Below are 27,889 nucleotides of genomic sequence, written 5' to 3' on the forward strand. Positions count from 1 at the left end.
CCAAAACTAAAAACAGCACGCGCAGAGAAAAAAAACAACGCGAGCGCTCAGAGTCCAGTGTGCGAGAAAAAGCCCACTTGCACGCCCAAAGCCCTTGTTGCGCGTCCACTGCTGTTTTTGTTTTTTCTCCTGCGATCTTAAGATTCACAAGCGCTGTTTTTTTTTTTTTTTTACCTCGCAGCCTTTTGTTTTACACTCGTGGTTCTTTTTTGTTGTTGTCGTTTTGCTCGCGAGCTTGGGATTTGCACTCTCAACGTTTTCTTTTTCGACTCGAGAGCCTTGTAGCTATGCGTGCGACTTTTGCCCTTATTCTGACGACGTATAAAACATATGAACAGCATCAGTAAAAGAAGGCTAACGCACACAAATACGTAGAAATGACATCATCATTATTTCTCAGTCGTACACGAGTGATGACAAAAGGGCTGTGTGGCCTCCCCCTCCTCCTCCTCCTCCTCCTCCTCCTTCACACACGTCTGGCTATGAGTGGCCGTCACAGATCCAAGAGGGGAGGAGCCGCCAGCGTCCGAGGCCTCGTCAGCCACGTGTGCCGGGTTTTCTGCAACACGCGAGTCCGTCGGGACGAGAAGATCGACAGGCTCCCCCCCGCCGATGGCCTCGTGCATCGCAGAAAAGCACGGCCAGGTGGCTGCTGTGGCTGCTGTGGACTCTCCCCTGTCCGTCCCCGTCCCCGCTGCAGAGCTCCGGAGTTCCTACAAGGAAAGAAGCAAGGGTGCAGGTGCACCATGAGCCCACTGAACAGGAGTAAATGTGTTTCCTTATGTAAAAGCCCCTAGAAACACGCAAAGGAAAAACACACAGCACCAAACACTTATCGCTAATTTATCCTCACCTTATACTTCCGCTTCAGATTGTCCCATTTTTTAGCGGCTTGTGCATGGCTCACCCGGCCCTGCAGGCCCATCTGCCGGAGAATTTCCCTGATAAAAAAAAAAAAACAGTACAATTCAACATGCCATACCCAAGTGCCCTACAATAATTACAGCCATGTCATATCATGTTTATGTGTTGGCCATTTACAAGGGCAGGCATGCCTCTTATCACACTTAAATTAGGGATGTCAGAAGTTATCATTTGCATACAACTGACTACTTTAACATGGTCCAAACCAGGACATGGATCACAGTACAGAGGATTGGTTCCGTCAACATTAGCCCATGACATGTAGGAACACCTCACAGAAGGTTGCAAGTGAACTATCAGTGCTCTGTAAATAAAGACTAGCCTCACACGGAGTCTCACTTTGTTGTCCAAACAAGACTAATGATTATAACAAAGTAGCCGTGTTTTTATTAGGAGCAAACTAACAACTCAAGGATTTTTTTTCTTCCAATGAGCACATGTGCTCTTAAGTTCCAAAATTTAGGAGCACACTAATGCATCTCAATTAGTAGATGTGCTCCTAAATGATTTAACCACATACTCATTTTCATGAGCAAATGCTCATAACATGGAAGCACTGCAGTGCCCTGCAACTACGGGGATATCTACATATAATTCTTTATTTATATCTTATGGTGATAAACTGGGAACAACAAGCCAGATATTAAATATAAGCACATTTGCAAGCATATCCAATATGGACAGTGATGTGGTCCTGTAAGTTAATCTGAAATTAGCCTTTTGTTTTGTTTATTGCCAGTTTTTGTGTGCAAAATCTTTCAGTTGCAGATTACATTATCATGGACTATAGAAATTTACTCATGACTCACTTCCATGCTTTTCCGGCTGCGTGCCTCTTCCCCGTGAAGAGGTTATCATTTTCAGCCCTCAGGCGAATGAGTCTGACGGTTTCCTCATCTGTCCCTGTAAGAAATGACATACAGACCGATAAGTGAAGGGCAACCGGTAATGCTTCTATGGACATTACATTACAGGCATTTAGCAGACGCTCTTATCCAGAGCGACTTACACAACTTTATAATTAGCATTTACATTGCATCCATTTATACAGCTGGATATATACTGAAGCAATGCAGCTTAAGTATCTTGCTCAAGGGTACAACGGCAGTGTCCTAGTGGGGACTCGAACTCTTTGTCCTACACTGCCGCCCACAATAGTTCCACATCACAACGGCATGTGTCAACCGCGTTTCACAAGCCCATTTTCAGCCATGAAATACGTATGGGAAAAGATGCTAAATTGCTATAGGCTAAAATAGATTGATTGCATCGATGAAAGACAGTAAAAATGCATAAATACGTTTAAATTGCGTTATTATCAGGCGTACAAGTGAGGAAATAAAGGTTTTGAATCAGAAGTGAATCAGAAGCGAAATTAGCAGGTCCTGGAAGCGGCGCAGCCACGGGGCCCCGGAGTACCCAAACATAGACATTAACGCAGGCGTACATCACGAAAAACAATGTTTCGTTCATGTTGACAAATACCATCGTGCAAAAAAACAATATATAGGCTACTTTAAATCAGAGCTGACGTTAAATGCACCGTATCTTTAAAGGGGCTGTTCCAAGCGTGACCCCCTCCCACCCACCACCACCACCACCACCACCACTTGTTTGGCCCTTTTTACAGTCTCTGGTTTGGCCACGTATTCATTATGACGATTGTTAAATGTGCTATTTGCTTCCTTTGTTGGCGTGCGTTATTGCCGGTACATGTGTAGGCTATATATCCTCGTTACAGCCCACCGTTTATTTAAGAACATTCATCGAGTCAATATTGTATTGTTAATGTAGGCTACTGTAGCGGTTACAAAGAGTAGTTAGTTACCTGCTGGCAGCCTAATGAAAGAGACATATTTCATTATAAAGAGACGGAGCAGTCGCCTATTAGTATTATCAGACGTTCTTACAAAATTAACTGTAGCCTACATAAAACTCATAATCACTTGGCAGCATGCATCGAATTGGGCTATTTATTATGCTTCTCATACAGGTATGTCAGGATGGCTCCGCCCAAGCTCTGAACGCAAGGCAGCTTGCACGTTTATGTTTAAACTGCTGCAGGTGAGAACATGCTTAGAGTTACTTTCTGCATGCATTCGACGGGATGAACATAGGATACGTGATTTCACCGTATTGTATCGCCTAGCCTATAGCCTACGGTGAAATGAAACATGATTTTGACGGGGATTGTGGTTAACGTTAAGCATGGAAGGTTGTGTTAAATATGCAGTAAGTTAACGAACGATATGGGAAACAAGAAAGAGAAATATGCTTACAAATAACTACAATGTTTTAATTCTCTTTTTCATGACTAGACGTGGCTTTTGTTAGTCCTAAATAATGTGTGTCGTTATGTATTAACTTAAAGTGCTTTATAATAAACGGAAAACAACGGTAAGCACTTACATTTGTACAGGGGTGTTCCCGCCATGTTTCAAATTGTTACAATGTGGAGAGGTGGAATATTTATAAGAGACACGTTCCGAAAAAAGGCTTCTGTAAAGACTGCACTTGCAATGTATCCTTGCTGAAGTCTCCTCGCCCCTGAGCTCGCTCCGCCGAATCGCAGTGTCCTTAAAGATGGCGGACCTCGATGAATTTTCGAATCAAGCAAAGGACCGAGGAGGCGAGGACGGATCACGGATATAATAAACGATTGGAATGAGTCCCATGACTACAAATTACGCCGTCAGGAATACTGCAAAAAGTGTGAAATTACATTTTTAAAGTGGCGTTTGTGGCTAGGTCCTTTTTGAGGGAAAAAGTTGCTAGGGGTGGGCAAAACACCACCTTTAGCTCGGTGACCCGATAGTCACAGTGTAGCAGCGCTACAGCGCCACCTGTAGGATGGGGGGATACTACTACAGAAGATAAAAGAAAAGCAGTCGGCTGCCCTTATGAGAAAAAAAACATCATCAGAAAATTATCCTACTGAATATTGGGGAGGCAGGAGGTGGGGATACATATTACCTAGGGGAGGGGGGGGGGGGGGGGGGATACATATTCCCTTGGTTTCTTCCAATATGTCATCGATGGAATTCTTTCCTGGCTTGCTGTGTCACGGTTTAGGCCAGGGTATGCTATGAAGTCTATATTTGCGACAATTTCTTTGTAAAATGTGATATATGAATAACATTTGATTGATTGATTGAATATCTTCTGGGAGGGATGCTATCCTTGAAAGCAGGTTGAAGTATATTTAAATGTCAGGTTGACTGCTCACTAAGGTTCAGAGGTCGTGCTGTGGGAATCAGGGGATTCTGCTCAAAATCATATCACAAAGATGTTGGAAAGTGCCATGGTTCATGTTGACTTCCATCTGTTTTTACCAAATTAGAGGTAGGCATATGTTCTAGCCATATTTGAAACCACAATGATTTGAAATACACAGGAAGGGAAGCACAAAGAAGCATTGTGGGCTGCATTATGTCACCAGGTAGCTTTCACGTGACTCTGCTTTCGCAGATGTTAGAACTTACTGCAAGATAAGATGAACATTCAGAGAACCTTATTTACAGCAATCTCCATTTCCCGTACATTTCTGTAACTGAAAGCACCATCATAGGCTGTATGCAACTGACACTGAAATGTCATCATGTGCAGTCTGGTAGAGCCCTCCTCACACCTGCAGGTCTATAAGCAGACACAGGGCTGTCCCTCTGAGCTGTGAAAGGAGCTGAAATAACTCCCTCATTTGCATGGCGCTATAAATCCAGCAGGTGTCTTTCAGTTTCAGTAGCTGTCTATCTGTTGCCCCCTGCAGGATATGCAGGGCTTACAACACAAACCGCTTCAATCAGCCAACTCCAAGGCCAACACACACAGCATTATCACAACATTTCCATAATGTTATAGCAACGTGACAGCATTGCTGGGAACGCATGGTGTTGGGTTTGGGTTTGAGCCATGTGTAAAGAAAAATTTTCTGTAGTTCTCCTGTTCTTTTTTTCTGGACAGACATCATATAGACACTGGTAAATTAGATCAACTGTGCTGATTGATAATGTCAGTATCAGTACGTCTTTACTCTAGTTTTATCAAGAAGACACAGACACACATCAGCATTTTAATGCAATATTTTAATGCAATGATTTCTATTTAATCGCGGCACAATGCAAGCATACCGGGGGAAAAACTCAATCCTCAAATAAACGCATGGAATAACCAACATTTAATCTCGAAAGTGTACTAATGTTATTTTAAAAACAATTCACTTACATTTACTAAGCCTATAGTCTATAGCGAGATTACTGCAGATACAACGCGAGATCAAACGTTTGATACGGGAAAGCACGAAGTTTACTCGCTGCAGTCAGACTTTTTGATACTTTTCTCTGAGGTTTTAGACGCGGAAGATACTTTACAGGTAAAGACGCGGTCGGTAATCCATTCGGAGGGCGTGATGGTTAAGAAGCTGCTCAAACCGAAGGTTTTGTCGGGTTTCTGTTCGGCGGTGCCGGTAAAAACCCCGCCGGTAACTGGTTTCCCGTCCGATGTCCAGCTGACATCAGCGAACCCAACAGACATCTGCGCCAGGCACACCACCGTGGCTTTATTTGTCTTCAGCTCCTCGCTGGATGGAGGCAGGAGAGAGAGGGTAGGCGCAGCAAGAGAAGAATCTGAAAAAGAGAAATAAGATATCGGGTTCATTGAAAGGGTGCTCATATTTTGTCCAGCAAATATATGTATCGCGCATTATGTAGAAATAAAAGTGCTATTCGAAAAAACGCTTACGGATCCAAACAACCTTTGCCGTGTAACATCCCAGTGATTTTTTTATTTATTTCCACCGCCTTTAAACTGAGTTAAAAATCGACTGAACGCTGTTTTCTGTTACTGTCATGCCTATCACGTCATTTGCACCAAATTTTGACTGACAATATAAATATTAATATTTCAAATAAATCTGTCAGTGATTTTACATTTTGAGGCTTAATGGCTTAATAGACTTTGTGTTCAACGCATAATCAATAGATAATTTAGGTGTTACGATGAAAAATGGGAAGTTCATTAAAGGTGTATATATTATTGAGTTAAAGGACAATTACTTGCCCTGTATTAAAGCAAATATAACATGTCAGTTTTAAATAAAATTTCTCAGTAAAATATTACAGAATATTACATTTTTCTCAAAAATAATTTAGCAAAAAACAATACCAGGATTCCAAACGAAGCAAAAATATTCTTTGAATATGAAATTGTTCATGAATTGAAACCCACAGAGAAAAAAAATTTCAGACATGAAGCATGGGATTTGTATCTCAGCATTGAATTGAAAAAGATGTAAACAACGCTACATTTGAAAAAATCTTAAGCCTTATTTAAAATCCAAAAATTGATGTCAGACAGAACAACACAATGGCATGGAAAACTACATATTTCAACAAGTTTGCAAAGAAATGAAAAGAGACTTACCAGTGACAATCAGCTTGGTGCCTTGGCCAAATACCACAGTGATACAGATGATGTACACCCCCGTACAAAAACCTCAGCTCAGTTTGAGCACAGCAAGAGGGAACTGAAACACACTGTGGACACAAATCTGAATGCTGACAGCACATCTGTAATTCCTGTCAGAACCATGTAAATATGGACAGCACATCTGCAATACCCAGACAGAATCAAAATATAAATCTGTATAGCACATCTGTTCTTCCCGATTAGAACCCCCATGTCATCCTATACAGGACAGCTGTAGCTCCCTAACAGATCCCACAGGTAAATCTCTACAGCACAGCTGAGGCTCCCTAACAGATCCCACAGGTAAATCTCTGCAGCACAGCTGAGGGTCTCTAACAGATCCAACAGGTAAATCTCTACAGCACAGCTGTAGCTCCCTAACAGATCCCACAGGTAAATCTCTACAGCACAGCTGGTCTGGTGTGGCCCTTTCTTCACTTGGACCTCCTGCCCCTCTAATGCTCTCTGCACTGACTTGCATGGCCCTGATGGCAGCTGATGGATTTTATAATCTCATTCATTTAATCTCTATAAAAGAGTCATTCAGTGAAATAATGTTTCCATTTTTGGTGAACCCTCTGATTGCTTATTAAACCAGACCAGGTGATTGATTCTTTAACTGGCCCAATAGTCCCTCCCTGTCCACCTCACCTGAAGACCATCGCACTATGGCTGTCATGCATCACCCCTGTGGATCCCACACATTAGTGGAGATTAAGGTCAATTCAGTCCTTTCAGTGTAAAGTGCTTTAATATCAGGACATAATAGGTATCATATAATGAAATGTAGTCCAGTTGCAATTTTCCCAACTGAATAGGCTCTTTACTTACTGTATATATGGGAATAACTGAATAATATAAAATATAATTTTTAATGAAACCAGTCTCCCTGAAACTACAGCCGGAGTGAGTGACATCATTATAGACAACCCAGACCTGCAGCATTTTAATCAGGCTTCAGACATGTGCAGTCAGAGCTGAGGAAATATGCATACAGCAATCCGGACTGAGTCTACATTTGGAAAAAAAAATTGTTCCAGGCAAGGTATGTTACAAATACACACAATAGTTTTGGTTGTCATTTATGTACAATGAGTTGTCATTAAATTATGGGAATCAAATTCTTTTGAACTTTTTCTTTGATAATATACACTTCTGTCCCAGTTTGGGGGCCTGTTGTGTAAGTTAATGCATATAGAATATACAGTATATTTGTGTATTGAGGAAGAAATACTACTGTACATTCTTTGTTCTTGACTGAGGAAATTGTTTCCAGCACAGAGAGACTGGGGTTATTGAAGCAGCTTTAAAGCAGAAGTGAAGCTCAGAGGTTTTTGTCATGGTGTGAATCACTGTGATATGTCCTCTTTAGCAGAGTCATCCCATGTGACACAGTAATACACTGCTGAGTCTCCTGCCTCCACATTGGTAATTATTAACTGATAATCTGTTTTACCCTGGGCTGTGGAGGTAAAGCGGCTGGAGGAGAACCCAGCTCCATAGTTATCAGGAGAGCTGTGAGAGTGGTAGAAACGCAGCACATACTGAGGAGCACTGCCTGGAACCTGCTTGTACCAGCCAACATATTTATTTTCATCTCGGGCAATATTACAGTCCATACTGATGTTCTGCTGTTTATTCACACTCAGCAGTGAGGGTTTCTGTGTCAAAACCTTCTGGCCACTGACACCTGTGAAAGCAAAAAATGAGACATTTTAAAAATATTACACAAAACAGCCCATCCTCACCAAAGGCAAACACACATTTAAGTTTGTAAGTTCAAATACGGAAATAAGAATGAATATGTAAGAAGAAAGCTCATGTAAGAAACATTAATGTTACATTTGAATGTATAAATAATTATAAATATAAGTTTCTTACATGAGAGCACAGTGATGAGAGTGCAGAGTGTCCCCAGCATGTTGTCAGTGACTGGTGCTGAGAGATGAGCAGTTTGGAGTGTGAGGAGTGTGAGGAGAGATTGTATTATTGGCTTTAAGGGGGAATGTAAAGGGAGGAGCCAATGTACTCAGCCAATCATAGGTTTCCAAATGAAGAGTTCAGTCCACTGTTCAGTTCAGTTCGCTGGCTTCAGCAGATTCAATAAAACAAGTCAAATTGGAGATGAGGCTTCTTGAACATTTAGAGCCTCAGATCAGCTGAAATATAGACATTCTGTGTTTATAATTACAATTAATAAGGACATTGATGTTCCCTTGGGCAACATAGCTCAGGAGGTAAAAGCAGTTGTCTGGCAGTCGGAGGGTTTCCGGTTCGATCCCCGCCCTGGTCGTGTCGAAGTGTCCCTGAGCAAGACACCTAACCCCTAACTGCTCTGGTGAATGAGAGGCATCAATTGTAAAGCGCTTTGGATAAAAGCGCTATATAAGTGCAGTCCATTTACTATTGAATCATGTGCGTTATTTCTGTTATATATTGAAACATCATTAATGGACACGGTAATAACTGAGAGCTTTGTGTACCCTAGGTGATGCAGAATTTTATCAGTGAGTGTTCTGTACATCAGTGTATGGAGACAGATTATGTACAGGAGGGGCAGTGTATAATTACAGTAATGAAACTGGGCGTGCAACTCCAAAGGCATAGGCTGGATTCCCAGGTGGGGAATAACTGTTGAACCCTTGTTCATGGTACTTAGCCTAATTTGCTTCTGTGAATATCCTGCTGTGTAAATTTATTGCAGGTTAAGATTGTAAACTGTGTAAGTTACTGTAGACAATAGCACCTGTTGAATGGCTCAAATGTAATGCCCTGGGTCGTTTTTCGGTAGAACTAGAAATCTATTAGAAATTTATGATTGGCATCTTTAGCAGATGGGGATTTTTGTTTTCTATTTCGGAAGATATAGCATTTACAAAACAGAAGGTCATAATCAGTAGATTGTTTAGATTAACTTAAATACAGTAAAAAGCTGTTGTTACTGAAGATTCCAGATATATCATCACTTTACTGAGTGCGTACTGATCGACTCATTTGATTTTGCTGCGTGTGGTTTTCATCTACGTATGTGACAGAGATTCTGAAATTTAAAATTCATGTGCACAAGATATAATTCATGCTGGCAAATTATTGATAATGGTGCTGACGAAGTAGAAATAATGCATATGATTTAACGCCACACATGGGTTTCCAGGTGTAAAATAGGTGTGGCCCAGAGTGAAATGCTCCTGTGTGTATGGCTGTGCAGAGACCTTTTGAGGGGCAGGTGCTCAAAGGGCTCACCAACTGAGAGAACTTACACAAGATCATACGGGATATACTTTACAGAAATGAATGAATGAAGTCTAATGACAGCGTTGCAACAATAATAGAAATATACAATTTTCATCTAATCAAAGGGGCATTTGGGGCAAAAGGAGGAGGTCACTAATGTCATACCCACTGGTACTGGTATTAGGAATTCAAATTCCTTACTTTTTTTTGTGAGTTAAAGGCCTGAAGTCACTTTCAGATTAAATTGGAATTTCAGGTGAAATTCAAGTGATGTTTTGGTAATGGGTTAACCCTCCCATCTGAATAAATTAGCAGAACCTAATAACCGCAAAATAGTTATTAGGCAACAGCAATTAGATTATTATGAGATGGAAGGATTACTTATTATCAGATAATCAGATAGCACAGTAATACACTGCTGAGTCGCCATGCCTCTACATTTTTAATTATAAATTGATAATCTGATTTGATCTGATGATTGGATGTAAAGCTAGTGGAAGAGAAACCAGCTCCATAAGTGGGAGAGCTCCAAAATTGACAAAAATACAGCACAAATTGAAGAACTCCACCTGGAACCTACTTGTACCACTGATCAGCACTATCAGTCACAGTCCCGAGGTTACAGTCCATAGTGGCCGTATCTCCTTTACTCACTGACAGAACAGGAGGCTTCTGTGTCACCACTGTCACTCCACTCACACCTGGGAAAAAATAAACATGTCAGAAACATTTACGTTGCATATTCTAAAATAAGGATGAAAATAAGTTTCTTACATGAGAGCACAGTGATGAGAGTGCAGAGTGTCCCCAGCATGTTGTCAGTGTGTGGTGTGAACAGTCCTTACTGACCAGCAGACAGATGAGCAGGTTGGAGTGCAGGAGAGACTACAGCATTGCTTATAAAGGAGAAAGTAAAGGGACGAGCCTCTGAACTCAGCCAATCACAATTTCTCTAAAGAAAGGGTTCAGATGCGCGCTGTAGATTTCATACAATTAGTCATATTGGAGATATGCACATCTTGCACATAAGTGAAATATTATTCAATTCCTATTCAATCAATAGGAGTGTGTGAACGTTCTGTAGTCAGAACCTGAAGTCAGAAGAAATGTTGACATTGTTTTATTAATATAATTAATGAAGCCATTTAGCACCTCAGTAATTAAATCACATGTTCATATTACGTCTTAGACCATCATTGTTGTAAAAGGTCATTAGTGTGAGCATTGTGTACCCTGGGTAATGCATATTTTTATCAAAAATCTTTAAACATTGTAAGGAGACAGAAATTACATGACATGGGAGTAGCGTCACATAATGATTAGAAAATGGGCATGTGACTCCGGAGTTATAGGTTGGATTCCCGGGGTGGGAATAACTGTTGTTTCCTTGAACAAGGCACTTCGCCTAAATTGCTTCAGTAAATATTCTGGCTTACAAATGAATTGTATGCAAAGGATGCAAGCAGTTTAAGTTGCTCTGGACAAGAGCACCTGCTGAATGCCTTAAATATAAATGTAATGGGGTGGGTGTTGCTTCAGATGAATGAATAATTTCTATGAACTTAGCATGTAGGCATTTATGTTCTTTTCTGGGGGTGATATAGCATGTACAAAGTGAAGTGCCTAAACAGTCGACTGGCTGGATTGAGTTAGACACGGTGAACACTTCTATTATTACAGATGCCAAATATACAAACACTTCACTGACTGTTGTGTTTTGGTGACTTCTTGCTGATTGATATTTTTGATTTTGCTGCTTGTAGTTGTCCAGCTTTGGCAGCTGGAGACTTTTATCGGCTAGCGTTGCTTAAATGGCTCTATGGCTGAGAGAGCCTGGTTCAGCTTGAGTAAATGCACACCATCTTTCCTTTCTGAAGCAGCTTTAAAGCAGAAGTAAAGCTCAGAGGTTTTTGTCACGGTGTGAATCACTGTGATACCCACTCTTTAGCAGAGCCATCCCATGTGGTGCAGTAATACACTGCTGAGTCTCCTGCCTCCACAGTTTTAATTATCATTCGATAATCAGATTTACTCTGATGATTCAATGTGAAGCGGGGAGAGGAGAAACCAGCTCCATATGTGGGAGCGCTGTTTGAATGGTAGAAATACAGCACAAACTGAGGAACTCCACCTGGAACCTGCTTGGTCCAGACAGCCCTATCACCCCCAGTCCCAACATTACAGTCTAAAGTGGCCGTATCTCCTTTACTCACTGACAGAACAGGAGGCTTCTGTGTCACCACTGTTACTCCACTCACACCTGGAAAGTAAAAAAATGATTTATGTTGTTATGTGATCAACATATGCACAACATTTTAAATTAAATGGGTGAGTAGCAGATTCTTACATGAGAGCACAGTGATGAGAGTGCAGAGTGTCCCCAACATGTTGTCAGTGTGTGGTGTGAACGGCCCTTACTGTCCAGCTGAGAGATGAGCAGGTTGGAGTGTGAGGAGAGGAGAGGCTGCAGGACCCAGCTATAAGGGGCCAGTCAGTACGATGGAGAGGGAGGAGCCTGTGCACTCAGCCAATCAGAGGTTTTTAGGAACAGACAAAAACTTTTTCCAGTAATTCTGTTTCTCATATGGGAAAGCAGTTGTCAGTTATGTTTCAGTGGAAAAAAGCAAGAGCACATTTTACCTGTTGTTTTATGTGGCTTTCACACAGGTTCAGGTTTTCAGATATTTACTTTCAGTTCTGCCAGTCGCTATTTTTTCTTAAACACCTTCATCATGAAATTATGGATATTGTCTGGGGACAGAAATCAACAGTTACCTTAGTGAAGAATTATTGAATGCATTATATTCTATGCACTGATAGTGGTAGGGTGGCATGATTGTTTAGGAACTGGACCTTGAAATATAAATAAGACTGGGTTAATTTGCTTGGCAGGAACCTGAAATGCTTCAATAGAGATCCAGTTGTATTAAAGGGTTCAATGTAGAAGAATGCAGGCTGTGTAAATCTCACTGGATAAGAGTTTCTGTGAAATGCCTACATTGTTCTATAATTTAAGACAAGTCAAATGAAATAAAAGATAAGTTGCTGTTCTTTTTTCTGAGAACTGTCCTCAAGGAAAAGAAACATATTTTCTGTTAGTCTGTGTCCTGCCTCTACGGTTCTACCACATCCTAATTGCACATGGTAATTTGTGAGAGCTTTGTATGCCCTGGGTAATCCAGATTTCTATCAATCAGAGAATATCCTTTACAACATTTTAGGAATACAGAGATTATGTAGAGGAAGGGCAGTGTGGCATAATCGTAAAGAACCTTGGCTTGTGAGTCCAAAGTTGTAAGTTAGATTCCCAGGTAGGGAGGAAATGTTGTACCCTTGATCAAGGTACTTAGCCTAATTTGCTTCAGTATATATCCAGATGCGTAAATGGATTGCATCTAAAGAATGTAAACTGTGTAAGTCACTCTAGACAAGAGCACCTGTTGAATTCTAAAAATAAATGTAACAAGCTGGGTGTTGTTTCAGAAGAACAAATAATTTCTATGTGATTGGCATCCTTAGCATATAGTGATTTTTGTTTTTTTGTTGGAAAGCATAAACAGAAGTACATAAGCAGCTGACTGGTTGAGTTGAGTTACATACTGCGAAAAGTGTTGTTATGGCAAATGCCAAACATATGATCACTTAACAGACTGGTGTTGTTTGGTGTTTTTTTGCTGATCGACTCCTTTGATTTTCTCTCTTATAATTTTCCTGAGCTTTGGAAACTGGAGGTTTTTCTCTGGTAATATTACTCTGTAGATGAAGTGGCTCCATGGCAGAGAGATCACTGGTTCAGCTTCAGTAAATGCACATCTTCTATCCTTTCTGAAGCATCTTTAAAGCAGAAGTGAAGCTCAGAGGTTTTTGTCATGGTGTGAATCACTGTGATACCCACTCTTTAGCAGAGTCATCCCATGTGGTGCAGTAATACACTGCTGAGTCTCCTGCCTCCACAGTTTGAATTATCAATCGATAGTCTGATTTACTCTGGTGATTGGAAGTGAAGCGGGGAGACGAGAAACCAGCCCCATAATTGGGAGAGCTGTAAGAGTGGTGGAAATACAGCACTTACTGAGGAGCTCCACCTGGAACCTGCTTGTACCACCAAGCACCATAACCAGTCACAGTCCCGAGGTTACAGTCCATAGTGGCCGTACCTCCTTTACTCACTGACAGAACAGGAGGCTTCTGTGTCACCACTATCACTCCACTCACACCTGGGAAATAAAAAGCTCATGTAATAAACATTGTTACATTTGAAATTTTTAAATAATTATACATACAAGATTCTTACATGAGAGCACAGTGATGAGAGTGCAGAGTGTCCTCAGCATGTTGTCAGTGTGTGGAATGAACAGCCCTTACTGTCCAGCTGAGAGATGAGCAGGTTGGAGTGTGAGGAGAGGAGAGACTACAGCATTGCTTATAAAGGAAAATGTAAAGGGACTTGCCTCTGAACGCAACCAATCACAATCTCCCTAAAGCTAGGGTTCAGCCAGTCAGCTGCTCGCTGCAGATTTCATACAATTAGTCATATTGGAGATATGCACATAAGTCAAATGTTATTCGATTCCTATTCAATCAATAGGAGTGTGTGAAAGTTCTGTAGTCAGAATCTTAAGTCAGAAGAAATGTTGACATTGTTTTATTAATATAATTAATGAAGCCATTAATAATATCAGCACCTCAGAAATTAAATCACATGTTCATATTATGTCTTAAACCATCATTGTTGTAAAAGGTCATTAGTGTGAGCATTGTGTACCCTGGGTAATGCATATTTTTATCAATGATCTTTAAACATTGTAAGGAGACAGAGATTACATGACGTGGGGGCAGCATCACATAATGATTAGGAAAATGGGCATGTGACTCCAGAGTTACAGGTTGGATTCCCAGGGTGGGAATAACTGTTGTTTCTTTGAACAAGGCACTTAGCCTAAATTGCTCCAGTAAATATTCCGCCTTACAAATGAATTGCATGCAAAGGATGCAAGCAGTTTAAGTTGCTCTGGACAAGAGCACCTGCTGAATGCCTTAAATATAAATGTAAAGGGGTGGGTTTTGCTTCAGAAGAATGAATAATTTCCATGTGCTTAGCATGTAGGCATTTATGTTCTTTTTTGGGGAAGATATAGTATGTACAAAGTGAAGTGCCTAAACAGTCGACTGGCTGGATTGAGTTAGACACGGTGAACACTTCTATTATTACAGATGCCAAATATACAAACACTTCACTGACTGTTGTTTTTTGGTGACTTCTTGCTGATTGATATTTTTGATTTTGCTGCTTGTAGTTGTCCAGCTTTGGCAACTGGAGACTTTTCTCTGCTAACATTGCTTATATGGCTCTATGGCTGAGAGAGCCTGGTTCAGCTTGAGTTAATGCACATCTTCTCTCCTTTCTGAAGCAGCTTTAAAGCAGAAGTGAGGCTCAGAGGTTTTTGTCATCGTGTGAATCACTGTGATACGACTTCACTCGCAGAGGTGTCATGCGTCTTGCAGTAATACACTGCTGAGTCTCCTGCCTCTACAGATTTAATTATCAATCGATAATCTGATTTACTCTGATGATTGGAAGTGAAGCGGGGGGAGGAGAATCCAGCTCCATATGTGGGAGCGCTGTTTGGATGGTAGAAATACAGCACAAACTGAGGAACTCCACCTGGAACCTGCTTGTACCACCAAGCAGCAGAATTATTCACAGTCCCGAGGTTACAGTCCATAGTAGCCGTTTCTCCTTTACTCACTGACAGAACAGGAGGCTTCTGTGTCACCACTGTCACTCCACTCACACCTGGGAAATAAAAAGCTCATGTAAGAAACATTAAAGTTACATTTGAATTTTAAAATAATTATAAATATAAGTTTGTAAGAAAAATTTACATTGCATTAATATTTTAAAATAATGATGAATATAAGTTTTTTACATGAGAGCACAGCGATGAGAGTGCAGAGTGTTCCCAGCATGTTGTCAGTGTGTGGTGTTTACTGTCCAGCTGAGAGATGAGCAGGTTGGAGTGTGAGGAGTGTGGGGAGAGATTGTATTATTGGCTTTAATGGGGAATGTAAAGGGAGGAGCCAATGTACTCAGCCAATCATTGGTTTCCAAATTAAGAGTTCAGCCAGCTGTTCAGTTCAGTCAGCTGCTTTCTGCAGATTTAATAAAACAAGTCAAATTGGAGATGAGGCCTCTTGAACATTTAGAACCTCAGATCAGCTGAAATATAGACATTCTGTGTTTATATTTATAATTAATAAGGACATTGATGTTCCCTTGGGTGATGTAGCTCAGGAGGTAAAAGCAGTTGTCTGGCAGTCGGAGGGTTGCCGGTTCGATCCCTGCCCTGGGCGTGTCGAAGTGTCCCTGAGCAAGACACCTAACCCCTAACTGCTCTGGTGAATGAGAGGCATCAATTGTAAAGCGCTTTGGATAAAAGCGCTATATAAGTGCAGTCCATTTACCATTGAATCATGTGGGTTATTTGTGTTATATTGAAACATCATTAATGGACAAGGTAATAGCTGAGAGCTTTGTGTACCCTAGGTAATGCAGAATTTTATCAGTGAGGGTTCTGTACATCATTGTATGGAGACAGATTATGTACAGGAGGGGCAGTGTATAATTACAGTAATGAAACTGGGCGTTCAACTCCAAAGGCATAGGCTGGATTCCCAGGTGGGGAATAACTGTTGAACCCTTGTTCATGGTACTTAGCCTAATTTGCTTCTGTGAATATCCTGCTGTGTAAATGATTTGCAGGTTAAGATTGTAAACTGTGTAAGTCACTGTAGACAAGAGGACCTGTTGAATGCCATAAATGCAAATCTCTGGATCGTTTTTCGGAAGAACTAGAAATTTATTAGAAATTTATGATTGGCATCTTTAGCAGATGGGGATTTTTGTTTTCTATTTCGGAAGATATAGCATTTACAAAACAGAAGGTCATAATCAGTTGACTGTCTGGGCTAACTTAAATACAGTGAAAAGCTGTTGTTACTGTAGATGCCAGATATATCATCACTTTACTGAGTGCGTACTGATCGACTCATTTGATTTTGCTGCGTGTGGTTTTCATCTACGTATGTGACAGAGATTCTGAAATTTAAAATTAATGTGCACAAGATATAATTCATGCTGACAAATTATTGTAAATTGTGCTCACGACTTAATGATAATGGTGCTGACAAAGTAGAAATAATGCATATGATTTAACGTCACACATGGGTTTCCAGGTGTAAAATAGGTGTGGGCCAGAGTGACATGCTCCTGTGTGTATGGCTGTGCAGAGACCTTTTGAGGGGCAGGTGCTCAAAGGGCACACCAACCGAGAGAACCTAAACAGGATCGTGTGGGATATACTTTACAGAAATGAATGAATGAAGTCTAATGACAGCGTTGCAACAATAATAGAAATATACAATTTTCATCTAATCAAAAGGGGCATTTGGGGCAAAAGGAGGAAGTCACGAATGTCATACCCACTGGTAGCCTGAGTACGAATTCAAACTTTTTACATTTTTGTGAGTTAAAGTCCTGAAGTCACTTTCAGATTTCACTGTCAGAACAGGACTTTTCTGTGTCCCCTATAGACTGTCTCATGCCCCAAATGTTACATATGTATTCTATGACCACACAGGAGTTCCAAATGAGCTAAGATATGAAAACTCCATTAAAACTATGATATTAGATTTCTATCATGAAAGAAAAAAATCACAAAATGATAATTTCTACAAAGAACACAGTGAGCATGCAGGATGATTTAGGCAGAATTTTTTCATATACAGACTACTGCTACTGACATGGCTGAGAGACGCTAGTTCAGCTTGAGTGAATTCACATCCTGCTCAGAGCTGGAACTCCTCTCTGAAGCAGCATTAAAGCAGAAGTGAAGCTCAGAGGTTTTTGTCATGGTGTGAATCACTGTGATACCTCTTCTTTAGCAGAGCTGTCCCATGTGTGACAGTAATACACTGCTGAGTCTCCTGCCTCAGTATTGTCAATTATCAATCGATAATCAGATGTACTCTGACTATTTGATGTGAAGCGGGGAGAGGAGAAACCAGCTCCATAATTGGGAGAGCTCCAAGAGTGATAGAAACGCAGCACATACTGAGGAACTCCACCTGGTACCTGCTTGTACCAGACAGCCTTATCAACCGCAGTCCCAACATTACAGTCCATAGTGGCCGTATCTCCTTTACTCACTGACAGAACAGGAGGCTTCTGTGTCACCACTGTCACTCCACTCACACCTGGGAAATAAGAAGCTCATGTAAGCAATGTTTACGTTCCATTCAACTTGAAAAATAAAAATTAATATAAGTTTCTTACATGCGAGCACAGAGATGAGAGTGCAGAGGGTCCCCAGCATGTTGTCAGTGTGTGGTGTGAACGGCCCTTACTGTCCAGCTGAGAGATGAGCAGGTAGGAGTGTGAGGAGAGGAGAGGCTGCAGGACCCAACTATGAGGAGCCGGTCAGGGAGATGGAGAGGGAGGAGCCTCAGCACTCAGCCAATCACAGCAGCTCAGGATTCCATCCCTACATTTCACAGCCCAAAGAACTTTTTAGATTGTAAATTAATTCTTCTCCAATGAGTTGGTGGCTCCCCAGGAATGTAGAAGCTGTGTGTGCACTGTCCATCCTCTCTGCTCACAGTCCCTCCTGTTTAAAAAGGCTGATGCTAATGAGACTCTCCCACTCATAATGAGGGCATGGAGTCAGTAACAGCAGGCAGGAGTGGCCCTAACAATCTCTGCAGTGCAACACTAATACAAAGTGCTATGAATTAAATCATCTCTGATACTCTATGTTATATTCAGGGTCTTCACTCTAGGTATAATCCTCACACATTCAGCTGTCACTACACAACATTTATGGCTTTGTTTATTCAAACCTTGCTGCAGTAGAATACAAGAGAGAGCTGGAAGAACACTGTTCATGCTGATCTCCCATATAAGCCAGTCAGAGAGAGCATTGTCCTCAATTTCTGTCCAGTAATTATAATGATACATTAACATAATGTGCAGTCTGGTTCACCCCTCCTCACACCTGCTGGTCTATAAGCAGACACGGGGCTGTCCCTGTGAGCTGTGAAAGGAGCTGAAATCACTCCCTCATTTGCATGGCGCTATAAATAACGTGTTTAAACCCTGCAGGTGTGTCTCAGTTTCAGTAGCGGGTCTTTATCTCTGTCGCCCTCTGCTGGATCAGCTTGGCTGGACCGGCAGCATCAGTTCATTCAAACAGCCCCCTCCACAGCCCACAGACAATGTTATCCTAACAGTTCCATGACATTGCAGCAGTGTGATTGTTGCAGGGATGTGATGATAATGCAGTCAGTCAGGTTTGTACTGGAGAAGAACGTGCATCACAGACTTATTCATTTACTCTTCTGCCCTCCATTGGACAGTTCTTTCAGTGCAAGCAGAACCGTCCTATTGACCAGTAATCTCCAAACAGTGGATTGGGATTTTTGATAGTTGATGGGTGTTATTGAAGAGCATTGTGAGATACACATGGAATAAATAAAAAATTTCTGTTGACTGTCCATTGAAATTCACACCAATAAAATTAAACATTATACATGCTACAGTGCATGCATTGCATTGATTTTGTGTCAGCGTGGTTGTATTGAGAGAATATGGTTAAAACACATTGTAGTTCCTATATTTGAACTGGTTGGTCTATGTTATAAAACAAATAACTCGCTCATTGAGTGGGCCTTAGGGTTAGAAATTTTTGGAAAGTCTGCAACCATGGTCCTGGAGAGCCACAGGTCTGCTGGTCTTTCCTTTCACCTTAAAATTAACAAAATATTCAGACCTAAGAAACCAAGTGAGCAGAGTTACCAGTGTAATCCCCTGCTTTATTTAATCTGGTAAGTGCTGTAACAAGGAAGACCAGCAGACCCTGTGGCTGTCCATGACCAGGGTTGCAGTCTGCTGCTTTTGATACTGAAAAATCAAACTATGTTTGATGGTGTCTCTACTCCAGTTTTTACAGAAAGAATATATTGGTAAACTTTTGAACCGCAGCAAAGACTTGATCTTATTTAGTAATCTACCTTCCTTTCAAAAACAAATGCACATAAATGAAATCGAGTATTTTTAAACATGCAACAGTATTTATTTAATCTCACAACACAAAGATAACAAACACACTTTCTAGGTTTAAGAGCAAAAAATAATGTTAAACTTGAAAGTTTATTCCTGAAAAAGTCGTAAGGTATTGCCAGAAATCAATTTACTGATAATGGGTTGCTAAACTATTACAGATGGAAAACCATGCTAATCAAAATGAAATAAGAGTAAAAATGAGTCATACAACAGCCATAATTTACTCACTGCAGTCAGACTTTTTGATACTTTTCTCTGAGGTTTTAGACCCGACAGATACTTTACAGGTAAAGACGCGGTCGGTAATCCACTCGGAGGGCGTGATGGTTAAGAAGCTGCTCAAACCGAAGGTTTTGTCGGGTTTCTGTTCGGCGGTGCCGGTAAAAACCCCGCCGGTAACTGGTTTCCCGCCCGATGTCCAGCTGACATCAGCGAATCCAACAGACATCTGCGCCAGGCACACCAGCGTGGCTTTGTCTGTCTTCAGCTCCTCGCTGGATGGAGGCAGGAGAGAGAGGGTAGGCGCAGCAAGAGAAGAATCTGAAAAAGAGAAATGATAAGATATCGGGCTCATTGAAAGGGTGCTCATATTTTGACCAGCAAATATATGTATCGTGCATTATGTAGAAATAAAAGTGCTATTCGAACAAACGCTTACAGAACCAAACAACCTTTGTCGTGTAACATTCCAGTGATTTTTTTTTATTTCCACCGCTTTTAAACTGAGTGAAAAATCGACTGAACGATGTTTTCTATTACTGTCATGCCTATCACGTCATTTGCACCAAATTTTGACTGACAATACAAATATTTATATTTCAAATAAATCTGCCGGTGATTTTACATTTTAGGGCTTAACGGCTTAATAGACTTTGTGTTCAACGCATAATCAATAAATAATTTAGGTGTTACGATGAAAAATGGGAAGTTCATTAAAGATGTATATATTATTGAGTTAAAGGACAATTACTTGCCCTGTATTAAAGCAAATATGACATGTCAGTTTTACATAAAATTTCTCAGTAAAATATTACAGAATATTACATTTTTCTCAAAAATAATTTAGCAAAAAACAATACCAGGATTCCAAACGAAGCAAAAGGACTATATATTTTGAATATGAAATTTTTTATAAATTGAAACCCACAGAGAAAAAAAATTTCAGACATAAAGCATGGGATTTGTATCTGAGCATTGAATTGAAAGAGATGTAAACAACGCTACAATTAAAAAAAAATTAAGTCTTATTTAAAATCCAAAAATTTATGTCAAACAGAACAACACAATGGCATGGAAAACTGCATATTTAAAAAAGTTTGCAAAGAAATGAAAAGAGACTTACCAGCGACAATCAGCTTGGTGCCTTGGCCGAATACCACAGTGATACAGATGATGTACACCCCCGTACAAAAACCTCAGCTCAGTTTGAGCACAGCAAGAGGGAACTGAAACACACTGTGGACACAACTCTGAATGCTGACGGAACATCTGTAATTCCTGTCAGAACCATGTGAATATGGACAGCACATCTGCAATACCCAAACAGAATCAAAATATAAATCTGTATAGCACATCTGTTCTTCCCGATTAGAACCCCCCATGTCAACCTATACAGGACAGCTGTAGCTCCCTAACAGATCCCACTGGTAAATCTCTACAGCACAGCTGTAACTCCCTAACAGATCCCACAGGCAAATCTCTACAGTACAGCTGTAACTCCCTAACAGATCCCACAGGTAAATCTCTACAGGACAGCTGAGGCTCCCTAACAGATCCCACTGGTAAATCTTTACAGCACAGCGGTAACTTCCTAACAGATCCCATGGGTAAATCTCTACAGCACAGCTGTAGCTCCCTAACAGCTCCTACAGGTAAATCTCTACAGCACAGCTGAGGTTCCCTAACAGCTCCTACAGGTAAATCTCTACAGCATAGCTGAGGTTCCCTAACAGCTCATGCAGGTACATCTCTACAGCACAGCTGAGGCTCCCTAACAGCTCCCACAGGTACATCTCTACAGCACAGCTGAGGCTCCCTAACAGCTCTCACAGGTAAATCTCTACAGCACAGCTGAGGCTCCCTAACAGATGCCACAGGTAAATCTCTACAGCACAGCTGAGGCTCCCTAAAGGATCCCACAGGTAAATCTCTACAGCACAACTGAGGCTCCCTAACAGATCCCACAGGTAAATCTCTACAGCACAGCCATAACTCCCTAACAGATCCCATGGGTAAGTCTCTACAGCACAGCTGAGGATCCCTAACAGATCCCACAGGGAAATCTCTACAGCACTGCCGAGGCTTCCTAACAGATCCCACAGGTAAATCTCTGCAGCACAGCTGGTCTTGTGTGGCTCTTTCTTCACTTGGAGCTCCTGCCCCTCTAATGCTCTCTGCACTGACCTGCAGGGCCCTGATGGCAGCTGATGGATCTTATAATCTCATTCAGCTCATCTCTGGCAAAGAGTCAGACCCATTCAGTGAAATAATGTTTCCATTTTTGGTGAACCCTCTGATTGAATATTAAACCAGACCAGGTGATTGATTATTTAACTGGCCTAATAGTCCCATCCTGTCCACCTCACCTGATGACCATCACAATATGGCTGTCATGCATCACCCCTGTGGATCCCACACATTAGTGGAGATTAAGGTCAATTCAGTCCTTTTAGTGTAAAGTGCTTTAATATCAGGACACAAAAGGCATCATATAATGAAATGTAGTCCAGTTGCAATTTTCCCAACTGAACAGGCTCTTTACTTACTGTATATATGGGAATAATTGAATAATATACAATATAATTTTGATAAAACAAGTCTCCCTCAAACTATCGCAGGAGTGAGTGACGTCATTATAGACAACCCAGACCTGAAATATTTTAATCAAGCTTCAGATATATGCATACAGTAATCTGGAATGAATCTACATTTGGAAAAAAAAATTGTTCAGTTTTGTACAATGAGTAGTTAGGAAATTGTGAGAATCAAATAATTTTTAACTTTTTCTTTGTGCCAGTTTGGGAGCCTGTTGTGTAAGTTAATGCATATAGATTGTATATTTGTGTATTGGGGAATAAATACTACTATACATTCTTAGTATTTGACTGAGGAAATGGGTTCCAGCACAGAGAGATCCTGTTTCAGCTGTAAAAAACACTCATCTTCTATGGGGCTATTGAAGCAGCTTTAAAGAAGAAGTGAAGCTCAGGTTGTTGTCACGGTGTGAATCACTGTGATACAGCTGCACTAGCAGAGTCATCCCATGTGCTACAGTAATACACTGCTGAGTCTCCTGCCTCCACATTAGTAATTATTAACTGATAATCTGTGTTACTCTTGGCTGTGGAGGTAAAGCGGTTGGAGGGGAAACCAGCTCCATAGTTAGAACCACGCCAAGAGTAGAAACGCAGCACATACTGAGGAGCGCTGCCAGGAACCTGCTTGTACCAGTAAACATAATTTCCCTCATCTCTGGCAATATTACAGTCCATTGTGCCTTTCTGCTGTTTATTCACACTCAGCACTGAGGGTTTCTGTGTCAAAACCTTTTGGCCACTGACACCTGTGAAAGCAACAACAGAAGAGCACATTTTAAAATTCTTATGCAAAAATGCCTGATCCATACCTCAGCAATGATAAACGCACATATATTTTCTTACATGAGAGCACAGTGATGAGAGTGCAGAGTGTTCCCAGCATGTTGTCAGTGTGTGGAGTGAACAGCCCTTACTGTCCAGCTGAAAGATGAGCAGGTTGGAATGTGAGGAGAGGAGAGGCTGCAGGACCCAGATATAAGCAGCAGTTGAGGAGATGGAGAGGGAGGAGCTACTGCAGTCAGCCTATCACAGACCAAGGCTTCACATTCATACAGGCCAGTTATGTAATACTAATAATACACAATGCTCCCACCACCGATGTTAATTAAAGTCTATTCACAATGTATGCAAATATAAAGTATATTGGTCATTGTTTGCTGCACAGAATGTAACAGAATATAACATATTGCTGAGCCAGTTTAATGACACTGTATACCTGCCAACATTAACTGCATAAAATGGATTTATTTTATTCTCTACTTGTTTCAGCTGTGAAGTGAACTGGGCGCTCATCTCACATTAATAGTGCTGACCTGAGGACTCATACAGAGGTGATGAGTTGATGGGGATTATACAGCCAATCAGGAGTCTTTTGCACACTGGGAAATAAATATGCGATTGCGGTTTTATTGGACACAGAAACGGGGTTAGTATCCCTACCCTTTAATTAATATTAACGTGTAATGAGGGTTTTGTGATGACATTTATGAAAAAAATATCCCAAGTTCAGTACAGCATCATATGTCTTTCTTAATTCAAACACACACTACCATATCATATTCCTACACATGGAATATGTTTATATTAATTTCTATTGATACAAAATGAAACTCAACAGTGAAAGATGCATTTAGATCCATTGAGCTTTCCACAAAGTTCTGGGGTCATATACTGAGAGCGCTGCATGATGCTAAAACTCAGTCTGGTACTACAAAATATCATAAATACAGGCATAGAGTATGATCATGTAAATGCATGATGACATAGCTTTGGTTAATTAACATTATTATCAAGATTCATTTTTAAAAATGTGTTTCTGTGAAACATATTGGTGACATCACTTTTTACTGATGGTTTTTCAAAGATCTGTGTTGTTTGTTTTATTAACTTTACAATTTGCTAAAACCACATAATAACTTAGAGAAACAGCTAATTAGATGTGTGGACTAGTTTATGTGGAATGCGGTTAAATGACCTAATCTGTTTCGGCTGTGGAAAGGGCTGGCAGATGAAAGCAATTTGTTTGAATATGTTTAATATGAATGAAAATGTTTTTCATGAAAGTGCATCTGAAAATTGTGATGATATATAAACACATTTCGGGTTGGTTTGACCAACTCACGAGAGGTACTGAGAGTAGGAGAGAACTGCTGTCACCAATGCTCTGGTTCAGGTTTACTTCATGTCTGTTTATCAGAATGGTAAGTGAGTGTGTGTTCTAGCTATCTTTAAAAGCAGAAGTGCAGATGGTCTGCGCTGAGGTTTTTGTCATGGTGTGAATCACTGTGATACTCTCTCACTCACAGAGTTCACCCATTTCTCACAGTAATACACTGCTGAGTCTCCTGCCTCCACATTAGTAATTATTAACTGATAATCTGTTTTACCCTGGGCTGTGGAGGTAAAGCGGCTGGAGGAGAACCCAGCTCCATATGTGGGAGATTTGTGAGAGTGGTAGAAATACAGCAGAAACTGAGGAGCACTGCCTGGAACCTGCTTGTACCAGTAAATAGTGTATCTATCCTCTGGGCCAATGTTACAGTCCATGGTTGCTGTCTGTCCTTTAGTTAAACTCAGCATTGAGGGTTTCTGTGTCAACAGTGTCTGACCTCCAACCCCTGTCAAGACAAAAGGACACAGAAAGTTTCAACGAATGAGAGAGGAACCTCTCCAGGATGGCTCACTTCATACTCAATTATAATTGGTAGATTAAAATCAAAATTGTAATTTCTTACATGAGAGCACAGTGACGAGAGTGCAGAGTGTCCCCAGCATGTTTTCGGTTTGTGGGATGAACAGCCCTTACTGTCCAGCTGAGAGATGAGCAGGTTGGAGTGTGAGGAGAGGAGAGACTACAGCATTGCTTATAAAGGACAATGTGAAGGGATGAGCCTCTGAACTCAGCCAATCACAATTTCCCTAAAGCTAGGGTTCAGCCAGTCAGCTGCTCGCTGCAGATTTCATACAATTAGTCATATTGGAGATATGCACATCTTGCACATGAGTGAAATGTTATTCAATTCCTATTCAAACAACAGGAGTGTGTGAACATTCTGTAGTCAGAACCTTAAGTCAGAAGAAACGTTGACATTGTTTTATTAATATAATTAATGAAGCCATTAATAATATCAGTACCTCAGTAATTAAATCACATGTTCATATTATGTCTTAAACCATCATTGTTGTAAAAGGTAATTAGTGTGATCATTGTGTACCCTGGGTAATGCATATTTTTATCAAAGATCTTTAAACATTGTAAGGAGACAGAGATTACATGACGTGGGGTCAGCGTCACATAATAATTAGGAAAATGGGTGTGTGACTCCAGAGTTACAGGTTGGATTCCCGGGGTGGGAATAACTGTTGTTTCCTTGAACCAGGCACTTAGCCTAAATTGCTCCAGTAAATATTCCGCCTTACAAATGAATTGTATGCAAAGGATGCAAGCAGTTTAAGTTGCTCTGGACAAGAGCACCTGCTGAATGCCTTAAATATAAATGTAATGGGGTGGGTTTTGCTTCAGAAGAATGAATCATTTCCATGTGCTTAGCATGTAGGCATTTATGTTCTTTTTGGGGGAAGATATAGCATGTACAAAGTGAAGTGCCTAAACAGTCGACTGGCTGGATTGAGTTAGACACGGTGAACACTTCTATTATTACAGATGCCAAATATACAAACACTTTGCTGACTGTTGTTTTTTGGTGACTTCTTGCTGATTGATATTTTTGATTTTGCTGCTTGTAGTTGTCCAGCTTTGGCAACTGGAGACTTGTATCTGCTAACATTGCTTAAATGGAGCATCGTGTAGTTCTGGCAGGTCACGAGAGTCAAGCGCTCCGGCCGAATCAGCTGATGGCTCAGCTGAGTGATGTTCGCCTATCACAGTACATTCACTAACAGGGCGGTCTACTTAAACAGCCTCCCTCTACTCATTCGGCTGCTCCTCCTGCATGCAAGCGCTGCACGTTGCTTCGTAAATCCCCTCCACCACCCCAGCTCCATCCCCATGCGTCAAGAATTTGCATTCTCCATTTCTATGTGTTAAGAAGTCGTATTGCTCCATCCTTATGTGTTAAGAAATTGCATTTGCTCCATTCATATGTGTTAAAAACTGCTTTGCTGCTGGATCTGTTCTGTGTGTACCCCTCTAGGGGGGGTTTGGCTGCTGGCCTCCCGGCCTTATCCACGCGGGCTGCGTGGTTGGCGGGAGAGCTCCAGAACAGAGCCATACCGCCAAACATAACTCTATTGCCTTTATTGTCAATAAAGTTCTACTTGATGACAGTGGTCCTGACAGAAATGGTTCTATGGCTGAGAGAGCCTGGTTCAGCTTGAGTAAATGCACATCTTCTCTCCTTTCTGAAGCAGCTTTAAAGCAGAAGTGAAGCTCAGAGGTTTTTGTCATGGTGTGAATCACTGTGATACGTACTCTTTAGCAGAGTTGTCCCATGTGGCACAGTAATACAATGCTGAGTCTCCTGCCTCCACAGTTTTAATTATCAATCGATAATCTGTTTTACTCTGATGATTGGAAGTGAAGCGGGCGGAGGAGAATCCATCTCCATATGTGGGAGCGCTGTTTGAATGGTGGAAACGCAGCACATACTGAGGAACTCCACCTGGAACCTGCTTGTACCAGCGAGGACCATTTTCAGTCACAGTCCCGAGGTTACAGTCCATAGTGGCCGTATCTCCTTTACTAACTGACAGAACAGGAGGCTTCTGTGTCACCACTGTCACTCCACTTACACCTGGGAAATAATGAACATGTAAGAAACATTTACATTGCATTAATATTTGATACTAAGGATGAATATAAGTTTCTTACAGGAGAGCACAGTGATGAGAGTGCAGAGTGTCCCCAGCATGTTGTCAGTGTGTGGTGTGAACGGCCCTTACTGTCCAGCTGAGAGATGAGCAGGTTGGAGTGCGAGGAGAGGGTGCTGGACCCAGCTATAAGGAGCCAGTCAGGGAGATGGAGAGGGAGGAGCCTCACACTCAGCCAATCACAGCAGCTCAGGATTCCATCCCTACATTTCACAGCATAAAGAACATTTACAGTTGTGAATGAATTCTTCTCCAATCAGCTGATGGCTCTTCAGAAGTGTAGAAGCTGTGTGTGCACTGTCCATCCTCTCTGATCACTGTTCCTCCTGTTTTAAATAGGAGCTCAGGGACTGATGCTAATGAGACTCCCCCACTCATAATGAGGGCATGGAGTCAGCAACAGCTGGCAGGAGAGCAACAATAATAAAATACTGCAGTGCAACACTAATACAACGTGCTATGAATTAAATCTTCTCTGATAATCAATGTTATATTCAGGGTC

The 27,889-nt window shown here is 41.1% G+C and overlaps 3 protein-coding genes and 2 long non-coding RNA genes across 21 annotated transcripts in view; 2 read left to right on the forward strand and 3 right to left on the reverse strand.

Annotated features, from left to right (window-relative positions):
- The window catches only part of LOC118216942, a 6,699-nt gene extending 2,938 nt beyond the window's left edge, over positions 1 to 3,761 (reverse strand). The window contains exons 1-4 of one of the 3 annotated variants that reach the window (XM_035398589.1): positions 3,334 to 3,761; positions 1,734 to 1,827; positions 854 to 941; positions 407 to 713 (exon numbers count right to left, since the gene is read on the reverse strand). In XM_035398589.1, the coding sequence (XP_035254480.1) occupies positions 407 to 713; positions 854 to 941; positions 1,734 to 1,827; positions 3,334 to 3,358 (514 nt within the window). In that variant the 5' untranslated portion in view covers positions 3,359 to 3,761. Of the gene's footprint in view, positions 1 to 406; positions 714 to 853; positions 942 to 1,733; positions 1,828 to 2,252; positions 2,486 to 2,752; positions 2,817 to 3,333 lie in introns of those variants that run through there. The other 2 variants (XM_035398587.1, XM_035398586.1) reach the window with 2 other exon arrangements.
- The window catches only part of LOC118216948, a 23,973-nt gene extending 17,135 nt beyond the window's left edge, over positions 1 to 6,838 (forward strand). The window contains exons 2-4 of the long non-coding RNA XR_004763105.1: positions 3,158 to 3,160; positions 6,626 to 6,690; positions 6,781 to 6,838. This is a non-coding gene — a long non-coding RNA (uncharacterized LOC118216948). The remainder of the gene's footprint in view (positions 1 to 3,157; positions 3,161 to 6,625; positions 6,691 to 6,780) is intronic.
- LOC118216943 (immunoglobulin lambda-1 light chain-like) lies at positions 4,988 to 27,481 on the reverse strand. Of its 14 annotated transcripts, none has more exons than XM_035398597.1 (5): positions 27,389 to 27,473; positions 13,714 to 13,838; positions 11,559 to 11,759; positions 6,343 to 6,376; positions 4,988 to 5,546 (listed from the first exon to the last, which is right to left on the reverse strand). In XM_035398597.1, the coding sequence occupies exons 1-5, from the start codon at positions 27,426 to 27,428 to the stop codon at positions 5,227 to 5,229; spliced, it is 720 nt and encodes a 239-aa protein (XP_035254488.1). In that variant the 5' UTR covers positions 27,429 to 27,473; the 3' UTR covers positions 4,988 to 5,226. The 14 variants fall into 14 exon arrangements, with proteins under 14 accessions (XP_035254488.1, XP_035254487.1, XP_035254486.1 ...); XM_035398596.1 differs by lacking the exon at positions 27,389 to 27,473 and adding an exon at positions 15,552 to 15,607; XM_035398595.1 differs by lacking the exon at positions 27,389 to 27,473 and adding an exon at positions 13,916 to 14,043.
- LOC118216949 lies at positions 13,488 to 23,075 on the forward strand. Its single transcript, XR_004763106.1, has 3 exons — positions 13,488 to 13,540; positions 14,502 to 14,507; positions 23,015 to 23,075. It is a non-coding gene; the product is annotated as an uncharacterized LOC118216949 (long non-coding RNA).
- LOC118216947 (immunoglobulin lambda-1 light chain-like) lies at positions 19,728 to 23,509 on the reverse strand. Of its 2 annotated transcripts, XM_035398605.1 has the most exons (4): positions 23,401 to 23,509; positions 22,979 to 23,303; positions 21,084 to 21,121; positions 19,728 to 20,281 (listed from the first exon to the last, which is right to left on the reverse strand). In XM_035398605.1, exons 1-4 carry the CDS (start codon positions 23,438 to 23,440, stop codon positions 19,962 to 19,964), a joined length of 723 nt encoding a protein of 240 aa, XP_035254496.1. In that variant the 5' UTR covers positions 23,441 to 23,509; the 3' UTR covers positions 19,728 to 19,961. The 2 variants fall into 2 exon arrangements, 1 of the variants encoding a protein (XP_035254496.1); XR_004763104.1 differs by lacking the exon at positions 22,979 to 23,303 and having other exon boundaries at positions 20,156 to 20,281; positions 21,084 to 21,196; positions 23,401 to 23,419.
- Positions 27,482 to 27,889: the final 408 nt, after the last annotated feature.

Source organism: Anguilla anguilla, chromosome 17 (genome assembly GCF_013347855.1).
Source record: "Anguilla anguilla isolate fAngAng1 chromosome 17, fAngAng1.pri, whole genome shotgun sequence".
NCBI lineage: Eukaryota > Metazoa > Chordata > Actinopteri > Anguilliformes > Anguillidae > Anguilla > Anguilla anguilla.

Excerpts from the sequence above, each read along its gene's own strand:
- LOC118216943 (XM_035398594.1), bottom strand. The coding sequence starts at position 15,591 with ATGCTGGGAACACTCTGCACTCTCATCGCTGTGCTCTCAT. Across the intron at positions 6,377-7,748 it reads ATGACTCTGCTAAAGAGGAC|GTATTTGGCCAAGGCACCAA; the intron begins ATATCACAGTGA and ends TGTATCACTGTG. Across the intron at positions 5,547-6,342 it reads CACCAAGCTGATTGTCACTG|ATTCTTCTCTTGCTGCGCCT; the intron begins GTAAGTCTCTTT and ends TCTCTTTTTCAG.
- LOC118216947 (XM_035398605.1), bottom strand. The coding sequence starts at position 23,440 with ATGCTGGGAACACTCTGCACTCTCATCACTGTGCTCTCAT. Across the intron at positions 21,122-22,978 it reads GACTCTGCTAGTGCAGCTGT|TGTGGTATTCGGCCAAGGCA; the intron begins ATCACAGTGATT and ends CATCTGTATCAC. Across the intron at positions 20,282-21,083 it reads CACCAAGCTGATTGTCGCTG|ATTCTTCTCTTGCTGCGCCT; the intron begins GTAAGTCTCTTT and ends TCTCTTTTTCAG.